The sequence below is a fragment of the Chelonia mydas genome, chromosome 25 (assembly GCF_015237465.2).
Source record: "Chelonia mydas isolate rCheMyd1 chromosome 25, rCheMyd1.pri.v2, whole genome shotgun sequence".
NCBI lineage: Eukaryota > Metazoa > Chordata > Testudines > Cheloniidae > Chelonia > Chelonia mydas.
The window spans coordinates 10,446,631-10,470,646 of NC_057858.1; the positions used below are offsets into that span (position 1 = coordinate 10,446,631).

Below are 24,016 nucleotides of genomic sequence, written 5' to 3' on the forward strand. Positions count from 1 at the left end.
TCCCCAACCGCCACCCTCCAAAGCAAACTTCCCTATGCTTTGGGCCTTTCAGGATTTGAACCTGGAGCCAGACAGGCCGCTCGCATTTCAGCCCCGTGTGTCGAACAGGCCGAATAGGATCCTAACAGCCCTGAGGGTGGAAATCTGGCTCTGAATTTTGCACCATCTCTGCTGTCAATGAGGCTGGTACTCGGATGGCATCATTTCCTTCCCTCCCCCCACCTCCCGCACATGCCCTGATTTCAGGGTGGCCTTTGCCTGGCTGCGGGGGTGGGGGAAGGAGAGGAAAGGGTCAGTCTGGTGTTTTGGTGGATGGGCTTCTCTGTTTGATTTGCCAGGCCTATGGGGTGAAAAGCATGTTGAAATGGGGTTGGGAGTGGGGGGAGATCCAAGTGCTTTGTGCCCTGTTCAGTTTGGGGGAGCTCTGGGTGTGCCCCTGAGGGGTCATGGGGGGGTAAATCCAGCTGTAGCTTAACTCAGATGGAGTCATTGGGGTAGTTGTTAGTAGTAGAGAGGCAATGTGACTCCTTGGGCTAGGGCCCCTGGAGTCTATTCCTCTCACCGGCTAGGACACCTAGGTACTACTCCTGCTGGTTGAGCTTTGGCAAGTCACGTCTCCCCGTGCCTCAGTTTCTCCATCCATACAATGGGGTAACGACCCTCCTTTGGAAAGTGCTGTGAGATCTACGGGTGGAAGTGCGAGGTGGTATCATTATTGAGGGCCCTGTACAAACATACAGGGAGATACAATGCTTGCAGTCTAGTGTTAGCCCAGAGACCAATGTATTTAATCCTGTGGTGCCCACACACCTTTAATCCGTCAGGAGCCCAGGGTACTGGAAAGGGAAGTGGCTGCAAGAGAGCACATTTTCCATAAACCCCGCGATTCATCCCTTCTAGGCAGCAGAGTTTACAGGCTGGAGAGAGAGGCAGGGTGGCCTAGTGGCTGAGACTCAGGACACCTGGGCTCTGTTTCAGGCTCTGCCACTGGGCAGCTGGGTGGCCTTGGGCAAGTCCCGTCCTGCTCCGTGCCTCAGTTTCCCCGTCTGTAAGATGGGGGTAATGGTACTGCCCGCACTTTGCGATCTGCTGAGGAGAGCTAGGGATCGTTGCGGGTCAAGCTTTGCTGGATCGGGGCCCAAGAGCAGGAAGACTGAATGCAAAGCACATGTCAGTGGAGGCAGGGGAAGCCCAGGTGCCTAAAATAACGGCAGGCTCCTGCCGGGAACAGAGACCGCTTTCAAGCGAACAGATGTCAGTGAAAAGACGGGCCCACAACGGCCGCTGGCTGCAGAGTTCCTGCTCTTATTCATGAGAAGAAGAACGCAGCATCTGCCAGCATCGTGCAGCCGTGTGCCCGTCCTGTATATAAACAGTGCCACTCATGCCAAAGGAGTCCGTTGCCCTGTTGGCCCAACCGGCTTGCCAATATTCCCATAAAGAAAGAGCCCTGGTGTCTTTAATGTCGGTGCAGAAACTCTGCGCTTTAAAGTCTCCTCCTCTAGATCCGCTCACAGCGCACTGCGCGGAAGTCGATTTTTTCCCCTTCAGAATGTGCCCGGCTCAGTTAACCCAGCTGGGATTTGAACCCATGGTTCCTGAGCATCTGGGAATTTCGAAGCGGGCGCTTCTTGTGCTAAGCAGCCCTGTCTTGGCTCGTTAGCATCATAAGCAGCTGTGAATCAGAACCCATGTGAAATGGCTTTCTTTGTACTGTGGATATAACAAGCAAGCGGCGAGAGGGGGTGGGTGGGTGTGTGTGTGTGAGAGAGAGAGAGAGACACACAGACCGACCGATTGCCATCGGGCATATGGAGACAGTACAGATGGTCCATGAGGGCAGCTAAATAGTCCCTAGCTCTTTGGCCAGGTGGCTGCAGGCTAACAAGGCACCAGTTTGCCCATGTTGTGTGACCCCCTGATTCTGGTCCTGCGTGTAAGAGGACGTGAGGGGCGGAAGGAAAGCAGTCCTCTCTGTTAACATACAGCAGGTGATTCCTGAGCCCCGGCTCCCTAATGCCGGGCAGCTGGGCCTGGAGCCGTGCAGAGCGTTGCTGCCGGTGCCCTGCGGAGCTTGCCCGGTTTCGGTTGCAAACTCCCAGCTCAGCCCAGGTTCGGGAACCCTTGGAGAGCACCAGATTTGGCTTGGAATCAGGTGCCACACGAGTGTGATGAGCCTGATGCTCAGGGGAGGGGGTTGCAAATCCCCCAGGTCAGAGTGGAGTGAAAGGCCCCAGTGAACCCTGCCACTCATCTCCGCTAGGGAAGCTGCTGCTGCGTGCCTGGTACAGGGCACTGCTTTGCAGCCGCCCCCCGTCGGGTGCTGCTCCCTCTGGAGTGGGCCGGTGCAGGCTGGGACAGCAGGGGGAGGACTGGCTGGGCCTGGGCACCGTGGTCTCATGCTGTTTGTTTCCCCCCTGGCAGATCTTCCATATGACCTACGACCTGGCCAGCGCGGTGATGAGGATCATTAACCTCATTGGCATGATGCTGCTGCTGTGTCACTGGGACGGCTGTCTCCAGTTCCTCGTGCCCATGCTCCAGGACTTCCCCAGCAACTGCTGGGTCTCCATCAACGGCATGGTGGTGAGTGCCGGGGGGGAGCCACCTCCTGCGCAGCAAATAGAGCTAGGACACGGTGCTAAGCAGGGCCGGCTCGAAGGTCCCTTCCCCGGCCAGAGCCGGCCGGTTCCCGGTTCTCCTGGGGCTGGGCTGCTCTAGTTCAAAGTATCCCGAGCGAACGGGGCTCCCACCGCATCCCGTAGGAGACGATTCCTCCAGCCTTATGCCATCAGCCTAAAAGTGCCTTTGGTCGGTTTCATCCCGTGACTGCTGGCCAGTGCCCCCCAGTGGCTCCTCTCCTTGCCCGGGGTTGAACCCCGCCCATGTGTGTAGATGGGTATGTCCTGTCCCCGGCGCTTAGCCAGCCTAGGTCTGTCCAGTCCTGCAGCCCCTGCAAACCTCTTCATTGTTTCCGATGCTTTTTTTTATCCTCAGCTCCCTCCGGTTTCGTCCCCTGTGTTCTGGCGCCAAGGGGCGCTGCACACCGGCATCTGGGTGCTCTCGGGCTGGAGTCGCATCAGCTCCAAAGGGTGCTGGGAGCTGGATCTCCCGAAGCCAAGACCCATTCAGAACCCCTCTCCTCCTGCTAAGGTGATGAGCAGACACTTGCCTTCTGCCATCCCTGCCCCCTTCTGGCAACTCCACATGGCAGAGTCTCAAACCTCCCTGAGGATGCTCCCTCCCCACTGCTGTGGGGGCAGCTTCCGGGATCCTGGCTGTGATCTGTGGGGCGGGTGATAGTTAGCCCCTAGCCAGCTGGTGCAGCGGGGAGCGGAGCCAGTCTCCCGGCTGAGCTGTCCTGGGGGAGACAGGAGGATACGTCTCGCTGTGATGTCATGGACACAGGAGCAGGGCTTGTTCCTCTCCCGCTCTGGTGCGTCATTAGCCAAAGGGGCTGGAAGCCAAATCAATGCCCTGAGGCCGGGCGCTGTGTCGCTGGCAGAGAGCTATGGCTTGGAAGTACACAGCCCCCTCCCTCCTTCAGGGGAGCTAAGCAATAGCAGACAGAGCAGAGATGTTGTGGCTTCTCTCTGCTTCCTCCCTCCTCCCCCCATTCTCCTCCAGCAATAAAACTGCTATTAATAAATAATGGGACGTGCTTTTAATTGCATTATCGCGGCCTTGCAGCAACATCATTAACAGATCTCCCCATCCCTACGCACAATTCCCTTCCTCTCTTTCCATCTATCCCCTGTAGCCAGTCTGCATCTCCTCCTCTCTCTCTCTCCTTGTGTTTTCCTCCCTCCATCTGGGTCTTTCTCCCCTTTCCTCCCTTGCCTTCCTCTCTTTCTGACTGTTTCAGTCCCTTTCTTCCTCCCCTCTCTGTTTACCTCATCCGCTTTCATTCCTCCGTGTCTTACGGTTTCCGTCTCTCTCTCCCCTCCACCCCCACTTTCCTTGCAATGACTGAGACACAAGAAAGGCTTTTTCCAACCCAAGCAGGAGTTCTAGGAAGGGGAAGGTATTGCCTCAGCAGGATCCACGACCTTGAGGATCAACCTGAAACCGAAACTCAAGCCCCTAGCACAACAAGCCCGGTGTGTGTCTTGGGGCATATCACGTATGTGAGTGTCGGGCCCTGTCAGTGTTATTGATGGGGCGGGTACCTGCCTTTATGTGTGCGTGTGTGTCTCGTGCAGTGGGATTGTGATGCACGTAACTTTCTGCACATGAATGTGGATGCTTATAGGATTCCACCCCGCTGCCTGGAGACAAACGCTGGGGCATGTACAGAGATGCTGGCTGGCCAGTGGCAGGAGTGGTTGTTAGATGTATTACTGTAGCACTTAGATTGGAAAGAAGTTGAACACCGTCCAAGGGAAGCATCGCCGAATGATCAAAAAAGTCTAATGGTTCGCATTCAAGTCAAATGAAGAGATCCATCTTCTAACTAAACAGGTCCTGCTCTCTCCAATGGTTGCCCAGTGTTCTCAGGTGGTACGGCCTTTTGCTCCGAATGCCTATCAATTTCCCGGCGAGAACCACCTTGGACGTGTACCTAATGCAAGAAAGATGGAAAAGGCCCCACGGAAGACCTGAAACACAATGGCTGCATGGTGTTGATAGACTCCATCACAGTCATCCTACCTCGTCACGTGCCAGATTGGGCTTAGGACAGAACATCATGGAGGCACATAACACATTCGATGGTCCCTGCACTGTCCATGACAGCGTGAGAATTAACAAGAGGCCCAACCGAGATCAGGGCCCAGTTGGTCAAGGGTAGTTTGCCATTGCCTCCGATGCATTTCTGGTGTTAGGAAAGGCCAGCGATCAGCCTCAAGATAACCCCAGGTCACCATGCGGTGAAGGTTGGGGCTCTAGTGGCTGCCATAAGGGGAAAGTGCATCTGTGAGGAGGACGGAGCTGTCTGGGGTCTGGTATGAGACTGTGGGACGAACTCCTCCAGGAAACGAGGACCATCCCAAACCTCCCCACCTTCTTCTCCAAGTGTCCTTTGACCTGCCTTCTCTAACATCAGCATGGAGCAACCTGTGGATTAAAATTTCCAAACCAAGACACTCCCATGCACACTGCTCCCCTAGGGGAGAGGATGAGAGAACAAACCACATGGGACAGATGCTAGCCCAGTTGCTTATGCCTCATTGTAAGGAGCTCAGCTCCTATGTTCATGGGCACAGTATAAGACTCTAGTGAGAACAGAATAGAATATGCAAGGCAAGGTAAGGCTGGAAGGTGTGGGTTGCTCTCTGGCTCTGGGCTCCAGGTTCTGTTACAGTGAATGGGATGAAGTCTGGGGGCTGGGAGTCAAGACTCCTGGGTTCTTTTTCCAGCTCTGTCACTGACTTGCTGTGTCACCTTGGGCAAGTCACTTGTCCTCTCTGTGGCACTGTGTAATCACAGAGGAAAGGAATAATGAAGCTTCCCTGTCTTCGAGGGGATCTCTCTATCCCTCACGGACCCATCACAGATGTAGCTACCGTCAGCAATAGTTCGGTGCAACGCTTTAATTCCACGTACTTCTCTGCTTCGAGGAGTGCACTAATTGAGCATCACACCGCTCTGTGAAGCAGGTGTGGTGTACTGCCTGTTTTACAGAAAGGGAAACTGAGGCACAGAGCTGGAACTCAGGAATTGCTGCCTCCCAAACCTGTGCTCTGACCGTTATAACACACCTTCCCCAGAACGGCATGCTTACTGGTCTCCGCTTACGGGTGTCCATGTACTATCCCCTCTACATCCTGCTTTCCCAACACACTGGTAGCTTTTCATTTCTTGCATTCTCTCTCCTGCCACACAAGCCAAGTATTCCAGCACAAGTACTTTAATAAACTCGGTGCCCTCCAGACTGTCTGAGCTCATTCTCTTCACCGGGACCCGCATTCCTCCCTCCCAACCGAGGCTTCTGTTAGCTCCTCATCCATCAGTAGGATTTGGCAGAGTCCCAGCTCACTGACAGATTATATAAACCTACCCTTGTCACGTCGGCCTGGTTCTGGGAGCCAAGTGACAGGCAGAGTAAAGACAAAACGCTCCCAAGCCAAGGGTGGATCTATGTGGGGGTGATAGGGAGACAGGAGATTGGGAACCGGACACTGAACAAAAGGGTCCAGGTGCATTAAAGGCCTTTGGAAAAATGTACTGAGCAGATCTTTTGAAGGAGCCTTTGCAACCTGGACTATGCAGCTCCGACCGCTGCCGACGCAAAGCAGCGCCCCCTGCTGGTGGAGTTCCATTGGCACCCAGGGACTCGGGCGTTCTCCTTCCAAGATCTGGTCTTTATTTTGGACCTAAACATGTGACCTCTGAGGCTGGGTCAGTTGCATTTTGAAACAAATCGTTAATACCAGGGATGCGTGCGTGGTCATGTGGTGCACCGATGTGTCTGCACATGGATGTGGATGCTCATAGGATTCCGCCCTGCTGCCCGGACGCAAACACTGGGGCGTGTGCAGAGAGGCTGGCTTGCCCCTGGGGCGGGGGGTGTACGGTAGAGCATGTGCATGGCCATTTGGGGGTGTCTGTGTATGCATGCGGCAATGGTTGTGTACGTGTGTGGTGACTCAGCTGTGTACATGTCTGCCAATGCTGATCGGGAGAGTCGTTATGCAGTCTGTGTATAGATAGTTGGGGGGGGGGGTGTGGTAATAGTAACAGTGGGAGATTAAGCTGCCCGCGTGTGTGGATGGGGAGTGTGTGAGAGCGTTGTAATGGCCGTGCGTGTGTGAATGGGGTCTGTGCGTGCGTCCGCGTTCCCCAGCCAATCTGGAAGGGTCAGGAATGATCCGTGTGTTTTGCCTCTAACTGCATCCCAGCTGCCCTCTCCCCTCCCAGCCTGGCCCACAGGGTTGCCACTTCCCTCTGATTTCAACCCAGCCGGTTTATGTGAATCTACACACAGACTGATTATTTTTTCTCCTTCTTTTAAGCTGGGCAGCCCTGGAGTTTATGGCTCATGGCCTGGTGGCTCCTCCCATTTCCAATCACCAGAGGAGGAGAATCCGGCCCCTCCCATGCAGCTGGGACTTGGGCTAGCACCTTGGGCCTGATCCTGCCGTCTCGCAAGATGCTTTTCATGAGAGTCCTGCCTGAGGCAGGACTGCAGGATCAGGCCCTTGGCGTGGAAGGGAAGATGCTACTCTGTGGGACGTAACGGGGACTTGGGGTGGAATTCAGTGCTTAAATCCCATTGAAATCAATGGGAGTTAGGCGCCTAACTACCTTTGTGGATCCTACTCGGGGTGGTGCCTAGACCTTGGGCTGCTCACGCTGTCTGCCCAGCCCTTGTCTCTATGCTCTGTTCCCTTCCTCGGTCACCCAGAATAGTATAAGGCCCCATCTATTTATTCAAGCCTTTGGCTGATGACGCGGACTTGTGCTATTCTAGGCTGAAGAGTCATTTCCCAAAAGCTCGGGTTTGCTTCTGAGCGTTGTTGACGGTCGTTAATAAATTATGGATAATATTTTCATTTTTGTAAAATGCGCTCGGGGATGCATGCGTTTTCATAAACCAGTAAAAACAACCAAATAACTAAACCGGGGTGGGGGAGGGCAGGACTGATTGCACCTTGTTTCCATTGACGCTATGCAAGAAGTGTAGAGAGGCAGCATGTTCTATGGACACCTCCAACCGCCTTGTGTTTATTTCTTCCTGACGCTGGGTCCAAAATCATGTCTCCCGACGCCCCAGCAAGACGCTAGCAGAGGGGTTGTGTTTTAAAAGCGGGTCCCAAGGAAGATCTGAGCAGCCGCTTCCACACGCAATCTCTCACTCGCTCACTACACACACACACACACACACACACACACACACACACACACACACACACACACACACACACACACACACACACACACACACACACACACAGAGCAGTTGTCTTTTATCAGCTGGTCTCCGGGAAGCGGAGAGTTGGGTCTGAGCAGCTCCTTCCACAGCCACACAGGTGCGCGCACACGCTGAGTGACGCCTCTGACGCGAGTTATTCGTCGCTGCTGATGTTGTCTTTGCAGAACGATTCGTGGAGCGAGCTCTACTCCTTTGCCCTGTTCATGTCAATGAGCCATATGCTGTGCATCGGGTACGGGAAGCAGGCCCCTGAGAGCATGACGGATATCTGGCTCACCATGCTCAGCATGATCGTCGGAGCTACCTGCTACGCCATGTTCATTGGCCACGCCACCGCCCTCATCCAGTCGCTGGACTCCTCCCGGCGCCAGTACCAGGAAAAGGTAAGGAAGCGCGGTGTGTCACGCTGAGGGGCGGGTTGCGGCCTGTGTTTGAGTGGGAAGCCTGGAAGATTTTTTCACACTGGAGACGGTGCAGGTCTGCGGGGTGCTGGGACGCAGCGTGACTGACCCAGGCGCTTTGGTTGGGGGTACTGCGATAACCACGTCCTCCTCCGATGATGATCACAGAACCAGTGCTCTGCTGGGCCCGATCCTGTGCAATGCTGCTGAGCGCCTCCTGAGCTGGCTTCAAGGGGAGCCCAGGTTGTTCAGTGTTGGCCCCAAAAGCACAAGTTGGGGTGTGGGGGATGCTGCGCCCTGGGGGCACTATCTACCCATGGAATGTCCCATCAAGGCCCTGCTCACTTGATCCCCAGGTCCTGGGAATTCTGCAAGAGCAGGGATGTTAGCCCATGTGCCTGGGCTGAATTCCTGCCTGGATGATTACCTTCTGCCCCCTGAATTCCCCCTCTGAGGTTTCAGCTGGGTGCGGGTTTTTTTTCCTCATTTCCAAGCTGATGTTCAGTGCAGTTGTCAAACAGCTCCCCCGTTTCACCCCAGAGGTGGCTGCATTGCATGGGGAGGCGAACTGAATCCCTAGGTGTCACGTGTTCACCGTTTCGGGATACAGGATATTATGTATTTTATTGCTGTAACTGCAGTCTGTGCCTGGAAGCAAACTGGGGCTTTGTCCTACTGCACTGTGGATAGACTTTGACTCGACCCTTGTCTTCAGAGAATGTGCTGAGCGAGGGTTTTCTTGACACTTAGACAACATCCTTCTCTGAGGTGGAACTGGGTACCTTGGACAGGGAGACTTTCAAGTCACCTCCACTTAATAGCGCCGAGTCCAGGACCATGGACAGAGATAGTGTCTCCAATAGGATCAATAGCTCAAGGGGGATTCAGACCTGCACATGGAGACACAAGCCCCAGCCATCGTCAGAATCATGACCCCAAGTGCAGGAACTGAGCTGTTATATTAAGGGGGAACCAGTGCCCTTATATTAACAGGGAGCCAAGAGGCGTGTTGGAAGAGCCAATTGACCAGATGCCCAAGGGATGCAACTCTTTTAAATAACACAGAGTAGGTGCATCTCCCGTTACCTTTAAAACACAGGCATAACCCATGGAGACTTCAGATCCGAGTGTCCAATGGGGCATCCTGATCAAAGCCGGGGCCACGCAAGATGAGCCAGGGCAACCATGGGGTCTGTGGGCTGCACCCTCGTATTGCAGGGGTGGGGGGATGCAGGCTGAGTGCCGGGCTGAATGCAGCCTGGCATTATAGAGGGGGATTAACAGGGCCTAAGGTTTAGGAAAACGCCAGCAGATGGCCCCTGGTTCAGGCAGGAGAATTTTGGCTGCGTGGCTTTCTTGGGGACGGATCTTGGCTTTGAAAACTTGCATTTCCCTTTGCTCCGGCTGTGTCGTGGGGGCAGGGGGCTGGCCCATCCTGGCTGTGTTACGAGAGGCAGGCGGTCTGTGAGCCGCAAGGCGACTAATCATCCTGCTGCTAACCCCAGAGTTTACATCCTCACCAGATTGCCGTTTCCCTTCATTAGCCGGTGTCCCGGGGGAGCCCGCGCTGCCGGAACACGGCCTGCTCCACATACGCCTCCCCAGGGAGCATTTGGGGAGCTCGTCAAGACAGGCCTGGAATCCTGAGGGCTCCCGTGGGGCTGGGCGCGCGTGGCAGTCGCTCCTCCAGCAGCCAGGGATGCAGCTGCTTCTTGGGTCCTGGAGTGGGGGCAGGGGGGAGAGATTCTCACTGGAGGAGCCTGCCCACCCCGCATTGCTCAGGCAGACGGACCGCCCTGCTCACGGCTCAGACCCCTCCCTCGGTGGGAGGGCCCGCATTTGTATGGCGAGTGCCCCACGAGCCTTACACCACAGACGGAGCGTCCTTTAGAAGGGGGCCAGATCCTGAGCTCCTTAGTGAGGACTCCAGGATCTGGCCCACTGAGAGAGCCTCTTCCGCACCCCCATTTCTACTGCGTTCTCCCTCCCGGCCCCTCGGGCACCCAGCTTCCTGCCCCCGCCCCCGTGCCCGTCTCCCTGGCAATGGCTCGGTTTGGATGCCTTTCCAGCACCCGAGGGGATGGGTCGATGCGGAGGCATTTGCAGTCCCAGTGCAGGACAGAGCCGGGCTGTTCACAGATGCCGAGACAAAGCTGGGATGTCCTTGGTGCACGCCAGAGCCAGGAGGTGGGGAGGAGAAGGTGACTTTGCTCTTCCATCAGAGCGACGTGGAAGGGCAGCTGCTCAGGGGCGGGGGGCTGTGGGCACAGCTCGGCTCTTCGAATAAATAGTCCCCGTCCCCTCTTCCTCCCCACAGTGTCCACACAGAAAGGAGTGTGCTCTGGTGGGTCAAGCGGGGGGCTGGGAGTCAGAACTCCTGGGTTCTGTTTCCTGCTCTGGGATGGGAGCGAGGTCTGGTGGTTCAAATGGGGACCTGGGAGTCAGGACTCCTGGGCTCCCTTCCAGCTGTATCACTAAGTGACCTGGAGGCAAGTCAGAGGCTTAATTTGTGCTTGTAGGCCACCCACACCGCTACCATCCGGACCCCCGCAGGTTTGCGTGTCCTCCTCCTGTGGGTCCAGAACACAGCTGAGAACCAGTCCCAGGAACTGTGGCTGCTCCGGGTCCCTTTGCTCTAACCACGTCCTTCTACACAGCTGGAAATGGAACCCAACAATTCCAGCTCCTAACCCCTGCTACTCTAACCAGTAGTCCACACTCCCTCCCAGAGCTGGGAAGAGAACCCAGGAGTCCAGACTCTTAGCCCCTCTGTTCTAACCATTAATAATGCTGCCTTTCGTTTGTATAAAGTGATGACAGGGAGTTGAATCCCTGCATCCTGCAGCTCCATTCCAGGCATCCCCTCCTCTCTGACCCCGCGGCAATGGGATTACGTGGCATCAAACCAGTCCTGTTGTTGTACAGAATTATCCTTAGGCAGGTTGAACTACGCCATCCAGGCCAGGCCACGGGGGCTGTGCCAGGCGGCTCAGTGCAGGAGCAGTTGGGAAGGGGGGTGGTGTTTTGGGTACTCCCAGGATGGGGGAACTCAGTGTCCCAGCAGAGCCCAGTTACTGCACTGATACCAGGGCTGGTACCTCCAAGGCTACAGCTCAACACGGGCATAAAACACAAACTCCTTGAACTGCTCAGGTCAGGAGGATGCAGGGTGGAAACCAGGCCAGGGCCTGTGGGTTTGCTGGCAGGGGGAGTTTTGAATTCCTGGCACCAGCTGAGCGGGGTTTGGTTTTTCCTGGATTCTTTAGATCTTTCCATTTGTGAAAAGTCAACGTTCCTGCAGTAAGGACAGAACCACTGAGCACTAGCTATGGGGAGGGGCAGCGTGGGGGGCGCTACCTGGCAGCCGTGCCCTGCCAGCGCCAATTGGGACCCTGGTCGGGAGAGCTTCCCTGGCCCCCATGATTGTCCCTCTGCCAGAGGGTGTTTCCAGCTCACTCCATCCTTTTGTCGCCATCCATCCCAGAACCAGGGACCAAGCTCCCTCGCTGCATGGGTTTCTCCTGTAGGGAGAGACGGGGCTCCCGGGGCTGCTAGTGATTGGAGCAGCTGCCAAAGGGAGCGGGATGCAAGGCTGGTGTGTCGCGGAGCAGCCAGGCCCGGGTGGCTGCTCTCGGCTCTTCCCTGCAAGGTGACCTCCCCACTCCACCCCTGGAGCTGAGAAAGTGACACTGGCAAATTGCTGCAATGGAGTGAGGCTGCCCAGGCAGCTGCTCTGTGCCAAGCGCCAGGCAGCAGCCAAGTGGCCTGGCCGGAGCGTGGCAGGGAGGGGAGCGAATTCATGGGCAGCAGTTACAGAGAGCTGCAGCGTGGGATGGCGACAGCTCAGCTGTGGATACAAACTCCTCCTATCACCCCCCAACTCCCCCCCACGCTCCCTTGCACTCCCCAAGCTCTTGCCCCATCTCCCACTCCCCACACCCATCCACCTTCCTTCCCCCCGTATTCTCCCGCCTTCTTACCAGCAGGAGGCCGGATGCCTGGGTTGCTGACTCGCTGTCTAACCTTGGGGCTCTCTGTTTCTCCATTTCCCCCATCGGTACAATGGGGGTCACGGTGCCAGCCCATAGCAGAAAGAGGGGCCAAGCTGGGAGATTGGGGTGCAGCTTCAAGTTGGGATTCAACCCCCCAAAAGCCTGGGGGGAGAGGTTCAGAAATGGCTGGGGAGGGTGGGGGGGGGAGTTCAGGCCTTGTATTCCCAGCTCACTGGGACCCTGGGGTTGGGCAAACAGTCAGATTCTTGCTGAAAGTGACCCCATCTCTGGTGCTGAGGTGGGAAAGTCAAAGAAATTAGCACACGGCAGCTGAGAACTCCTGCTTTATCACAGCCCAGGCTTAATTTGGGCTAGAGCTTGCCAGGGCTGAGCTCCTCCGGGCCGGGCAGGTCAGAGCCCCCAGCTCCTCCAGGCCGGGCAGTTCAGAGCTCCCAGCACCTCCGGGCCGGGCCGGGCAGGTCAGAGCCCCCGGCGCCTCTGTTTGCCGCATAGCTTCTGAAAGTAAAAAAAATTGCTTGAGCCCTGGCACCTCTTTGATTACAAATGAAGCGCTGATCAGAGCCTTTACCCAGCTGGAACCCCCAGAACCAACTTCCTGACCTAGAACCACCTGCTGCTCTAGATGTAAAACATCTCGCTGAGCTAGAACGACCTGCTGATTGAGCACATCAGCCTCCATTCAGACCCCGTGATTCTCCGAGCGGATTCCAACTCTGCCCCCCCCCCACCCCCCTCCGGCCTTTCCCTTCCTCAGCTGCCCGCACCTCACTTTCCTGCATCTGTAGCTGTCCAGCTATCTATGATCCCCTTCCATGCTGCTCATTAAAAAGGAAGGTGCGGGGGGGGCCTCAGGTGGGAGCCGGGGGCTGTCGCTGTGTCTCTGATGACGGTGAGCTGGTGAAAAGCAGCAATTTCCCCCCCCCACTGGGCTGGGAACTCATGTGCTGGGGACTTTGACAGGCCGTGCAGGGGTGGAGGAGCCAGACAGCCGTGGAGCGTGTCAGGCGAGCAGAGAGACCTGCCAACGGCTGGCTGGAGTCCTTGGAGCAGGAGCCCCTCACTGGCCGGGAGCGAGCGTGGATGGGCAAAGACGAGGGGCTCTGCTTGTGGTTCTCTCGGGGGGAGGGGGGTGTCTCTGAGCTTAGCTGTTGGGTCGGGGCTGGAGCTGACAGCAAAGGGACCAGGGCCCCAAGAGCACCCAGCAGCACGCACACAGCTCCCCCGGGTGCCAGTGGTTTGGTGCCCATGGGTGATGCTGTGATGCGGGGGCAGGTAGGAACCGGCCTTTGCTGCCCCTGGGTTTGCAGGAGGGGCGGGATCTGAGATTGCACCAGTCTCTGCTAAAGGCCCCAGGTGACAGAGCTCCCACCCACACTGTCTGAATAACTGAGAGGCCCTGACCCCGAGCCCCATCTCCAGACACCTCCAGGCTGCTGGGACATCCCGCTATAGCCCCGCTCTCTGGGATGGGCTGACCCAGAACCAAACGCCGGGGTGCGGGACGTTTGGGCTCTCTGCCCGCGGCCGCACCCAACGCCTGCGATTGGTTTTGTCCCCCCGGCAGTACAAGCAAGTGGAGCAGTACATGTCCTTCCACAAGCTGCCCGCCGACTTCCGGCAGAAGATCCACGACTACTACGAACACCGATACCAGGGCAAGATGTTCGACGAGGACAGCATCCTGGGCGAGCTCAACGAGCCCCTGCGGGAGGTGAGGAGCCCTCTTTGGGGGCTGGAGGAGGCCCCCGGGGTGCAGGTGTCATCCCTAGAGCGAGGCGGGGGCTGCCCTACCCCAAGAGCCAGGCTGGGGGGAGGAGCCCGAGGGAAACGAGGGTCCCCCTTCTCCACACCTCCTGTCCTCCTGCCTTTGTTTTCGGTACCTGGGTCCGTCTCTTCCTCCCACTCACCCCCTTCCCCGCCACATCCCCCATAGGAGATTGTGAACTTCAATTGCCGGAAGCTGGTGGCCTCCATGCCCCTCTTTGCCAACGCGGACCCCAACTTCGTCACGGCCATGCTCACCAAGCTGAAGTTCGAGGTCTTCCAGCCGGGCGACTACATCATCCGCGAAGGCACCATCGGCAAGAAGATGTACTTCATCCAGCACGGCGTGGTGAGCGTCCTCACCAAGGGCAACAAGGAGATGAAGCTCTCGGACGGCTCCTACTTCGGAGGTGAGTGCCCGCGGGAGGCCCCCGTGCTCGCTGGCCTTATTCCGCGGACACTGCTGCGGGGGGATGGCAAGCGTCGGGCTGGCACTGCCGTTCTCCAGGCTGGATGCTGCGTCCTTGGTAAGCGGGAGCGGCCTTCTATGCAAGCCCCACTAGGACAGCGCTTGGTTCCCGCGGGAGGGGGCCGTGGGCTAGTGTTTAAAGCTGTGACCAGGAGCCAGAACTCCTGGCTTCTATTCTTGGCTGGGCCACAGACTTGGCCAGGTCGCTCCTTCTCTGCGCCTGCTCCCTGTGTCTCCCGGGAGGGTTGCGAGGCTGGCTGTGTTAGCCTGTGACGTCTCCTGATGGCGGGCACGGTTTTATGGTAACGTCCTGGTCCCCCTCTCACCCACCCCCCGCCAGAAATCTGTTTGCTGACGAGGGGCCGCCGCACGGCCAGCGTCCGGGCCGACACCTACTGCCGCCTCTACTCGCTCTCGGTGGATAATTTCAACGAGGTGCTGGAGGAGCACCCCATGATGAGACGGGCCTTCGAGACCGTCGCCATCGACCGCCTTGACCGCATAGGTACCGGGGGGGGCAGGGATGCTGGTCCGATCCACGAGCTGGGGACACGATGGAGGGGGAGACACTCCTGGAGCCCATCCCCTCTCACGCTGGCTTGCCCAGGCCCCGTGCAATCACTCCTGGGCTCAGGCCTCCGATGGAAAGGGGGCCCACCTGGGGGACAGCCTCTGGCCTGACTCCTGAGGCCCAATTGCTGCTCTGGAGCTGAGTTCCAGGAGCTCTGCAGAAGTTTGGCTGCCCTGGAACCAGAATGTCCCGGGGAGCAGTTGAAGTGGGAAGAAGCAGTGATAGCAAAGACAAGGGGAGGCGTTGGGGGTGGATAGAGGACACTAGACATTAATAGGGAGAGTGTGGGTATGAGCTGGCGTGCGGGCTGCAGTCCTAGCTATCTGTGTCGGGTTCTCTCCCCAGGTCAGGGGAGGGGTGGCTACCTCTCTGGATCTCAGTCGGGCGTTGGACCTCAGGGCCTTGTTCCCTCTTTAAAATTGCCCCACAAATCCTGCTGGGAACAGCCAGTTAGATTAGCTCCCTCCTCGCAGAGGCTGGGCTTGGAGAGCCTCCTCTGCCTGCCTCTGGTTTCCCGCCTCCTTCCCCTCTTTGGATCCCCAGGGGCGTCCTGCAGAGCTGGCAGCCTGGGCATTGACAGCCCTGGGTACCCGAGGACTAAGGAGCCGTGCACACCTGCTCATCAGTTTCCTTTTTGCTCCCCCAAATCCCTCTTCAATCGCACCTCCTGCCCCATTCCTCTCTGTCCCACCCTTCCCAGGGGAGTCCTGGCTCGCCGAGACTCCCCCATGCCCCTTCCCTGCAGCCGGGGGAATTTTCCCTTTGCTGGGGCCTGCGTCTCGATCAGCTAGCGAGGGAGCCAAAGGCTGCGAGAGGGGCTGTCAGTGAAGGCTGATTTATGGTCACTGGGGCGTTTAAAACCTAGGCTGTAAGGACCAGCCCTGGACCGGCCAGGGAGGACGAGCCAAGCACGTATAGGCCAGAGCTGGGTACATGATGATTCTTTTGTTCAGTGACAGTTCTAACATTTTCCAGACGTTTCGGTCCTTCGAAAAGGTTCATTTTAGGTCTGTGCCCAGAGCAGGGATTTGAACCTGGCTCTCGCACATCCCTGATGGGTTCCCTCACCCTTGGGCTAAAGGGTATCGCGGGGGGCGCTGAAGCAGCCGCACCCTCCCCGCTCCTCCCTTTTGTCATCGGCCGAACGATTCACAGCAAATTCACAACCAGTTTGGGGTCGACCCGAACGGCACTTTTCATCGAATAAACTGTCTGAAAAATATCGTGCCACGTAGGGTGCCAGGACTGCGGCGTCTGCCGTGGCTGGGGAGCTGTTAACGTCACGGGGCGGAGAAGGTCTGGATGCAGGGAGGCCCGTGGCTGCCCTGTGACTTTTGGCTTTGGCAATGCGAGCGATGCATGGAGAGGGGTCAGGGCGGGATAAAGGGCTGGGCTGCGGGGACTGCATGCAGGAGGACAATGATGGGGATGTGACTAACCCTCCCCGCCCCATTTTTCCCCTTCCCCACCCCGCAGGGAAGAAGAACTCCATCCTGCTGCACAAGGTCCAGCACGACCTGAACTCCGGGGTCTTCAACAACCAGGAGAACGAGATCATCCAGGAGATCGTCAAGTACGACCGGGAGATGGTGCAGCAGGCAGAGCTGCAGCACCGCACGGCCATATACGCGCCCGCCCAGCCCCAGGTGACCTCGGCCATCGCCTCCCTGCAGCAGGCTGTCGCCATGAGCTTCTGCCCCCAGATGGCCAGCCCCCTGGTGAGCTCCGTGGCCCTCGGTTCGCCCAGGATGATGCGGCGCCTGCAGTACGCCCAGGGCGTCCCCGGCCCCTTCTCCATCTCCCCGGTGCTGCTCCAGCAGCAGAACCTGTCGCTGCAGCAGCAGCCGCCGCCCCGGCCCCCCTCCACCGGCCCCTTCGCCTCGGTGGTGTCCAGCCCTCCGACCCAAAGCCCCCGGGCCAGCCGGACGTTCCCGTACGCCGCCCAGGGTCAGTCGGGCTCCCAGCTCTCCCTGACTCAGCAGACGGCTCCTGGCTCTCCCCAGCGGCTGGCCGTCCACAAAAGCACGCAGGCCCTGCACACGAGCAGCCTGAGCGAGGAGTCGAGGCCGTTGTCAGCCTCGCAGCCCTCCCTGCCTCACGGGATCTCGCAGACCATGACCCAGAGCCCTCCGCCCTCGGCCCACGAGTCCAGCACCTCCGTGGCTGGGGTCCAGGCTTCGGCCTCCCCTGGCTCGGGCCCCCAGGCCGGGCTCAGAGGGGCGGTGCCGCCCCGCGTGGCCCTATCCCACCAGATGTCCACCAGCTCTGTCTACGCGGGGGCAGCCGGCAGCCAGCAGGACTCGAGCGGCGCCCGGAAGGATTCGGTGGTCAGTGCCCCCGACTCGGACCCAGCCAAATCCAGGCTCTCTTCCAACTTGTGACCTTTGCTCCAGGCCCACTCATCCCGGGTGGCGGGGTAACGGTGGGGCTGCCAAGCAGCTGCAATCTCCACCCTGTCTCCACGCTCCCGCCTGCTTGTTTCCAACTGGCGAAGGCCCCGCCCTGGCTCGCTCCCTAGGGGAGTGGAAATCAAAGGGTTAATGAGCCAACCGTGGGGGGTCGCCACCCCCTGACTCGAAACCTGCAACCGGGGCCTCTGATCCAACGGGGGCCTGCCCCCCTTCTGTACAGAGCACAGCAGCCGGGCGTCGCTACCACGCGCTGTGCCCGGAGAGGCGTGGGCAGAGGCCCCCTGCCCTTCCCTGGGCCGGGGGAGGTCCGATCGAGCCTCCCACACGCCCCAATGAATCATCTATGACCAAAGTCCAGACCCATTGCTCGCTGCCACTGCCCGTGTGAAGAGCATCGTCCATCCGAACCCACTGACTGCACCATAGAAGCCATAACTAGTTAATCTCTTGATTATGAAATCTGTATATTATATATATATATATACCCCTCCGGGGCCTGGTGGGATAGGGAGGAGTAGTCGGAGGGGGCTGTGCCCCTGCCAGGCCCCGCCAAGTTCCCCACCCAATGTGTTCTGCCTCCTGGCACCGGCCTGTGTCCAACGTGAGCCTGAGCCCGTCCCTTGTGCCACACGCGGGGATGCCGGGGCGTGGGGGGGGGAGGATTTGGAAGGGGACGGGCACCGTGGCCGTGTGGTTCTGTCTGCAAAGGCCCGTGAGGACAGGCGCGTCCTGGGGCTGCCACTTCCTCTGCCCTTGCTGGACTAGCCTTTAGGGCTGGACACGTCTGCCTCGCCCCCCCCACACCTCATCCTATCACCCCTGCCTCATGCCCTGGCCCCTCTCTGCTCCCTCCACGGCGCCTCGCCTCATCCCCACCCCCTTGGCGTCAGAGGCAGGGAGGAGGGGATCTCCTTCCCCAGGGACTAGTGCAATCCCTAGCCCCACTCCCAGCCTGGGTCTTCCCCCTGCCCGCCGCCCAGGGTCCCATCAGACTCCCTCATGCTTTTGCTTACACCTCCCTCGCTCTGTTCCAAGGAGCGGCCTCCAGCCTCTGCTGCCTGGCCCGGGGGCCTAGGGAGGGGCCACCCGGCCAGGAGGCCCCAGTTCACATCTCGCTCGCTGAATGTTTTCTATGTTTTTAATAGAAAAATCAATGTCAAGCTGCTCAATACGCGCCCCTTTTCCCCTTCTTCTCCCATCCTCCCCCCACATAGTTTAACGGGCAGAGCGAGGGACTGGGCGGTCTAGTCCCTGGCTCTGGCCTGACTCGCTGTGTGGCTTTGGGCAAGTCGCCTCACCTCTCTGTGCCTCGGTTTTCCCCATCTGTAAAATGGGGATAATAATACTTACCTATGTGACCGCACGAGGGGTTGGGAACTAAAGTGCTTTGCGAGCCTTGCAACAGAGATGGGCAAAGTATTATTATCTATTAGCATCCCTGCGCTCTGCTGGCCCGTCTCCTCACCTTCCCAGGGCACGGCTGCCTGGCACCTGCATCCCAGCTGGCTCCTGCAGACAACAGGACGCACAGTGAGAACAGTTGAAGGCCTGGAGCCAGCCCGCTTGGGTACTGATTAACACCCCCTCTCCCATGGGAGGGTCCTAGGGCAAACTTGCTCTGATCTCTCTATATCGGTGGGCCCCACGTGCCCCCTCTGGGACGCTGGCACTGCAGTGGTGGGAGAGTCGTGTGCTCAGCCCCTTGCAGGATCTGCATCTGGACCCTTTCCCTGCTGTCCCTGCAGTACGATCAATTCACATACCAGCCTCTACGAGAGGCTGCTCCGTGACACTGAAGGTAAGTGAGACCTGGGCATGAGAAGGTCAGGGATGCTAAGAGGAGAGGGTTGGCTTTGGGAACTCCTGGCAGAGCAGAGAGGGCAGGCAGGCTCCAGGAGGCGGCTGGGCACCCTCTCCGTGGGTGGCTGCCCCCTCTTGACATTTGCACTTTGCAACCTGGGGGGCTGTTTGTTTTTCAAGTGCAATATTGAAACGGAAAGCGCCGGGCCCGGCGAGCATCGTCCATTCCCTCCTGCCGCCCTCATTACGGCAATAATTGTGCCAGGCCAAAGGACACAAATACTACTCGGCCTCTAGCCTGGCCCCTGGCCTGCAGGCTGCAGGGGCTGTGTGTGGGGTGCAGGGCATTCAGGGCAAAGCCTCTTTCACCGGCAGCTCCTGCTTTGTCCTACAAAAGCAAATTCCCGAGCGAGCTTCCGTCGTGCTGGGGGGAGCAAAATGCCCGTTAGCTTAGTAAGAAAGGAAATGAGGGGTGGGGGAATTGGGGCGAGGGCTTTGTTAATGATGAATCCAGAGTGGGTTGGCAGTGGGCCTTCACTTCCCATCAGCCCCTCGATCTGGGGGCTACACCAGCCAAGGGGACAGCATTAGAGGCAGGGTCAAAAGACCCCCCCCTTTCCCTCCACAGCCAAACACCCAACTTGGGAGAGCTTGGGTCTGAATTTAGCAGCTTGGGCCCATCTCTGTAGCTGAAGTGCAGGGCGTGTATGGCCGGGGGGGGGTTACCACATCTTGGCAGGACCAGCTGCAATTCAGCATGGGCTCCTGCCCCTACCCCTACCCTTCCAGCTGCCTTGCAGTGTTTAGCACCACCCAGGGTCTGTGGTGTCTGCATGTGTCTCTCGCCATTGGGCATGCTGTGTGCGTCTTTCGTCCCGTGTGCGTCTGCATGTGTGGGGAGGCGCCGCATTGTCCGCATCTGGAAGGTAGGGGTTGTTGCGGGGGAGCAGAAGCTGGTTGAGGGCTTGGGCCGGGGGAGGAGGAAGGAGGAATTCGCTCTGGGCATGTGTGTGTGTGGGGGGGTGTCTCTCCCTCCCTCCATGTACAGGGCTGGAATTCAGCTGGTAGAAGGAAGATCTCATGCTCACTGATTTCCCACCCTGGGAGGCATCAGGACTGCTGCTTTCCAGGCCCCCCTGCCCCCCTTTCTCAAGGCTGGCATCCCTAGGGGAGGCAGAACTAACTCAAGGTGCCACTCAGAGAGGTGTGTGATAAATCAGCCTGTACCTGACTCCCATCAGAGCAGGCACCAGGCCTTGCCCCACCCGCTCCCCTGCTACGAGGGACCCTAAACGTGTTCCGGCCCCCTGGTGTTGTTCTAAACTGCACCGCTGAGGTAGGGGCCAGACTGCCAAAGCCAGCTCAGCCTAGGGGAGAAGGGGCTCGCGCCACCCCATCTCTTGTGTTACCTGGATTCCTCCCAGGTAAGACGCCGTGGGGAGGGGAGATGCAGAAGGTAAAGCAAACGATGCCTGGTGTAGCTGCACTTGGACTTACTGCCGGGTTGCCTGGACTTACTTACAGCACAGCCCCTCCCCTCCCTCGAGCCAGAGTCCGGGAAGAGCTGTGGTATCCATCCTTCTGCATTTTGTGAAGGCTCCTTACAGTACATGTTCCCTGGAATCTCAGACTCAGGTTGGTTCACCTGAGCTGAAGCAGGTGATAATTTTTCTCCCCTTAAAGGGGATCTGAAGAGCACAGTCCCCGGGAGGTTTCTTAATGTCAGGTGCAAAGTGCTGGGATTGACTTGGGCGTTGGAGGAAGAGCATCTGTTTTTCTAGGCCAGCAGGAGTTGAGCTTTTAGGAAGGGGACGATCCTTTTAGTGCTTTTCTCGCCTTTGATATGAGTTTGTTGCCAAGGTGCGTTAGTGCTTTGTGTATGAATTTTTTTATGCCCGGTTCTCTCAGGACTACCCCGGGGCAGGTGGCACTGATGGCTAATGGTGATGGGAGTGATTAAACACAATGTCCATTTTTAAGCATTTTTAAAAGCAAAAGCTGGGGCAGCAGACTCCAGCCCGCGGGGGCTGTGACCTCCTGGAAGAGGCTTGTCGGAAAGCAAGCCCTGTCCCGGCACTGATGAGTTGGGGGACAGGGCCAGCACAACCCCTTGGCCTGGTGAGTAGTCCTGGTGTCACGCCTGGCCAGTGCTGAGGTGTTTAATCCTCGACGTCTGATCCACAGCGGACAAGGCGAGGAGCGGGCAAACGGTCAACGTGTTTCTTATTATCGATGCTACTTACTAATATCCGTCTTACGCTAACGTGCAGCCGGTACCTTTTCGAAGGCAGAGGCAGGCGAGCTGTGTGTGCTAACGCCTGTATTCCTAGCATCCTTGCGCCTTTCATGTTGAATGTATAACCGATAACGGAACTCGTGGTGACAAAAGCCAATCAAAGCGCCCTGTCGCTATGGAGACGGCTGGATTGTCTCACTGGCACCTGTTTCCGTCGGAGAATCCACTTTTTTTTCATCCAGACCATCCTGTGCAATAAACATGACAGCCCTGGCAGAGCTACGCAGGAGTCCGTCCTCTTTTCGCTGCTGCCTGTCACATTCCCATTGGCCTTCTCCTCGCCTCGTCTCCACTCCAGCCAGCTGCCCCTGCTTCTGTCTATCCCCTACCCCCTTTTCAACCCCGCTCCTCACCCCAGGCTTGCTGCAGCAGTTCCAAGTGCATCGCCGAGAAATCAAGGCCCTCTCTCCCAGCCTGGCAGGGTGCTCACAGTGGCTCCTCTCCCACTGGGATGCTGGCTCTGGAGAGGAGCATCCCCAGCTGCAGCCTTTCCCAGGAGGAGGTGCTGTAGGGAGCAGGGAAGGGGCACGCCTAGCTACTCCAGTCCTGGCCTCTCTCAGCCGCGGGCGCGGTAGGGTACGCTGTCAGAAGCGGGGGACAGCTGGGACCGCCCCGCTGCATTTCTCTCCAGCTCTGTTGCCAGGTGGAGACGTTAAGATTGAAACAGCCTCATTTTGAGGATTTTTGTATCTAAAGAAATCCCCAGGCCGGATCGCGCTGCTCTTTGCGCCGAGCTGCCCAGCCCACTGCAATGCCGTCGTGTGTTTTAGTCCCCACTGGTCCAAGACCATCTTTATCCTCCACCTGCACAGGGTGGCACTAGCCCCCTTCCACACACACTACTCCAGGGCTAGTCTCACCCCCTCCTATAAACCTAAGGGTCCTAGATGCCAAGGCCAGATGTGATGCCTCATCTAACCTCCCAGGCCAGAAATTCTTCCCTAAGTCTTGCCTCAGGTCCTATGAGCTGGGCACCAACTTCCCAGGGTGCAGGAACTACTTGTATGGCGGGAGGGGCTGAGAGCCATTGAACCAAACTGCAAACCCCGAGGGCAGACATTTCAAACCCACACCCCTCGGTCCAGCACCTTGGAACATTCCAGCCTGGCGTTTGGTGTGCTCCCCGCGGGGTAACGCCACCGCGCGCTAAGGCAGCATCCAGCCGGCGTGGGGATTCATGGCATCGCCAGCACAAAGGAAAGTTGAGTCTTAACTCTGGGGCCTGCAGCTCCAAGGCCAAATGCACCCATCTCCACTGGGGATCCCAGCAACACAAGTCCCGTCCCGTTCCCCCGCCCCTTTAGAAAAGCTGAGGGACTAGTCCGACTCGCCTCCCATCTTTTTCAATTTGGTTCTTCCAGCAGGACAAGAAAAACAACGCACCAGCTGCAATCTCTGGCCTGAGGAAGCGAAGGGTGATTAACATGGCTCTTGTTCCTAATGGCTTCTCAGGCTTATTAACACCCATTTGCTTTGGTGGGCCCTTTATCCAATTCCCCCCCCCAAATCTTTGATCACCCAAGCTTCTAGCAGGCTGCCTTATCTGGCGCGCGTTATCTCAGCCAGGGAAGGTAATTAATATCCAGTCCTGTCCAGTCCCTTGCACACTGTGACACTCGGCTCTCCCCCCTCCTCTCAGCCCTCGGGATCCATGCAATTCTGTGTTTTAATATCCCCCGCCCCGGTTCCCACCCTCAGCTGAGTCCAGCCGGCTGCAGGAGCAGCATCAGCCTGTCGCTAACACGCGCAGAACTTGTCCGCGGCCACAGCAGCCTCCATGCGGCTCAGCTGCAAGGTCGTTCCAAGGACAGCGCCGAATGCTAACACCGCTCCTGCGCCATGGGCTCTGCTGTGCTGCGGAACAAGGCCCCCCCCCCGCCCACCCATTCTTCACCCTCCAACACACACACCCTGAATGCTGGGAAATGGGACCCCGGCTTCGGAAGCAGCTCAGGCCTTGGGTTGATCACCTGAAAGGCCATCCACACCCTGGCTGCTGCGTCACCATCCTCCCGGGCTGCAGAAGAGCAACTATCTCACAGCTTCCCGCCCCCCCCCGGGGAAGACGACCAGGCTGTGCCATGCTGGGGTGGCCCCAGCCAAGGTTGTCTCACTGTAGCCCCTAGCCCACGTTTCCCCATGGTTAATGACAGTTCACAAGGTTTTTATTCCCATGTTGCAGATGGAGAAACTGAGGCTGCAAGACTCATAGAAATGGAGGAGTGGAAGGCACCTCGCTAGGTCATCTAGTCCAGTCCCCTGCACCAAGGCAGGACTAAGAAGGGGACATGTCTTGTTTGAGGTCTCTAAATTAGGACACGGAGCTGGAACTAGAAAACCAGCTCCCATTACCCCCCCACCTCCGGTGCTGGGGAGAGAACGCAGGGGTCCAGAGTCCCAAGTCGCCTCTCTAACTAC

At 58.0% G+C, this 24,016-nt stretch overlaps 1 protein-coding gene across 4 annotated transcripts in view; it reads left to right on the top strand.

Annotated features, from left to right (window-relative positions):
• Positions 1-21,880, top strand: part of HCN2 (hyperpolarization activated cyclic nucleotide gated potassium and sodium channel 2) — a 57,185-nt gene extending 35,305 nt beyond the window's left edge. For 2 of the 4 annotated variants that reach the window (XM_043535997.1, XM_043535995.1), the window contains 6 exons: positions 2,425-2,586; positions 8,038-8,256; positions 13,852-13,998; positions 14,221-14,461; positions 14,861-15,025; positions 16,568-21,880. In XM_043535997.1, coding sequence (XP_043391932.1) covers positions 2,425-2,586; positions 8,038-8,256; positions 13,852-13,998; positions 14,221-14,461; positions 14,861-15,025; positions 16,568-17,472 — 1,839 coding nt within the window. In that variant the 3' untranslated portion in view covers positions 17,473-21,880. The remainder of the gene's footprint in view (positions 1-2,424; positions 2,587-8,037; positions 8,257-13,851; positions 13,999-14,220; positions 14,462-14,860; positions 15,026-16,567) is intronic. The other 2 variants (XM_043535996.1, XM_037885719.2) reach the window with 1 other exon arrangement.
• The last annotated feature ends 2,136 nt before the right edge of the window (positions 21,881-24,016 follow it).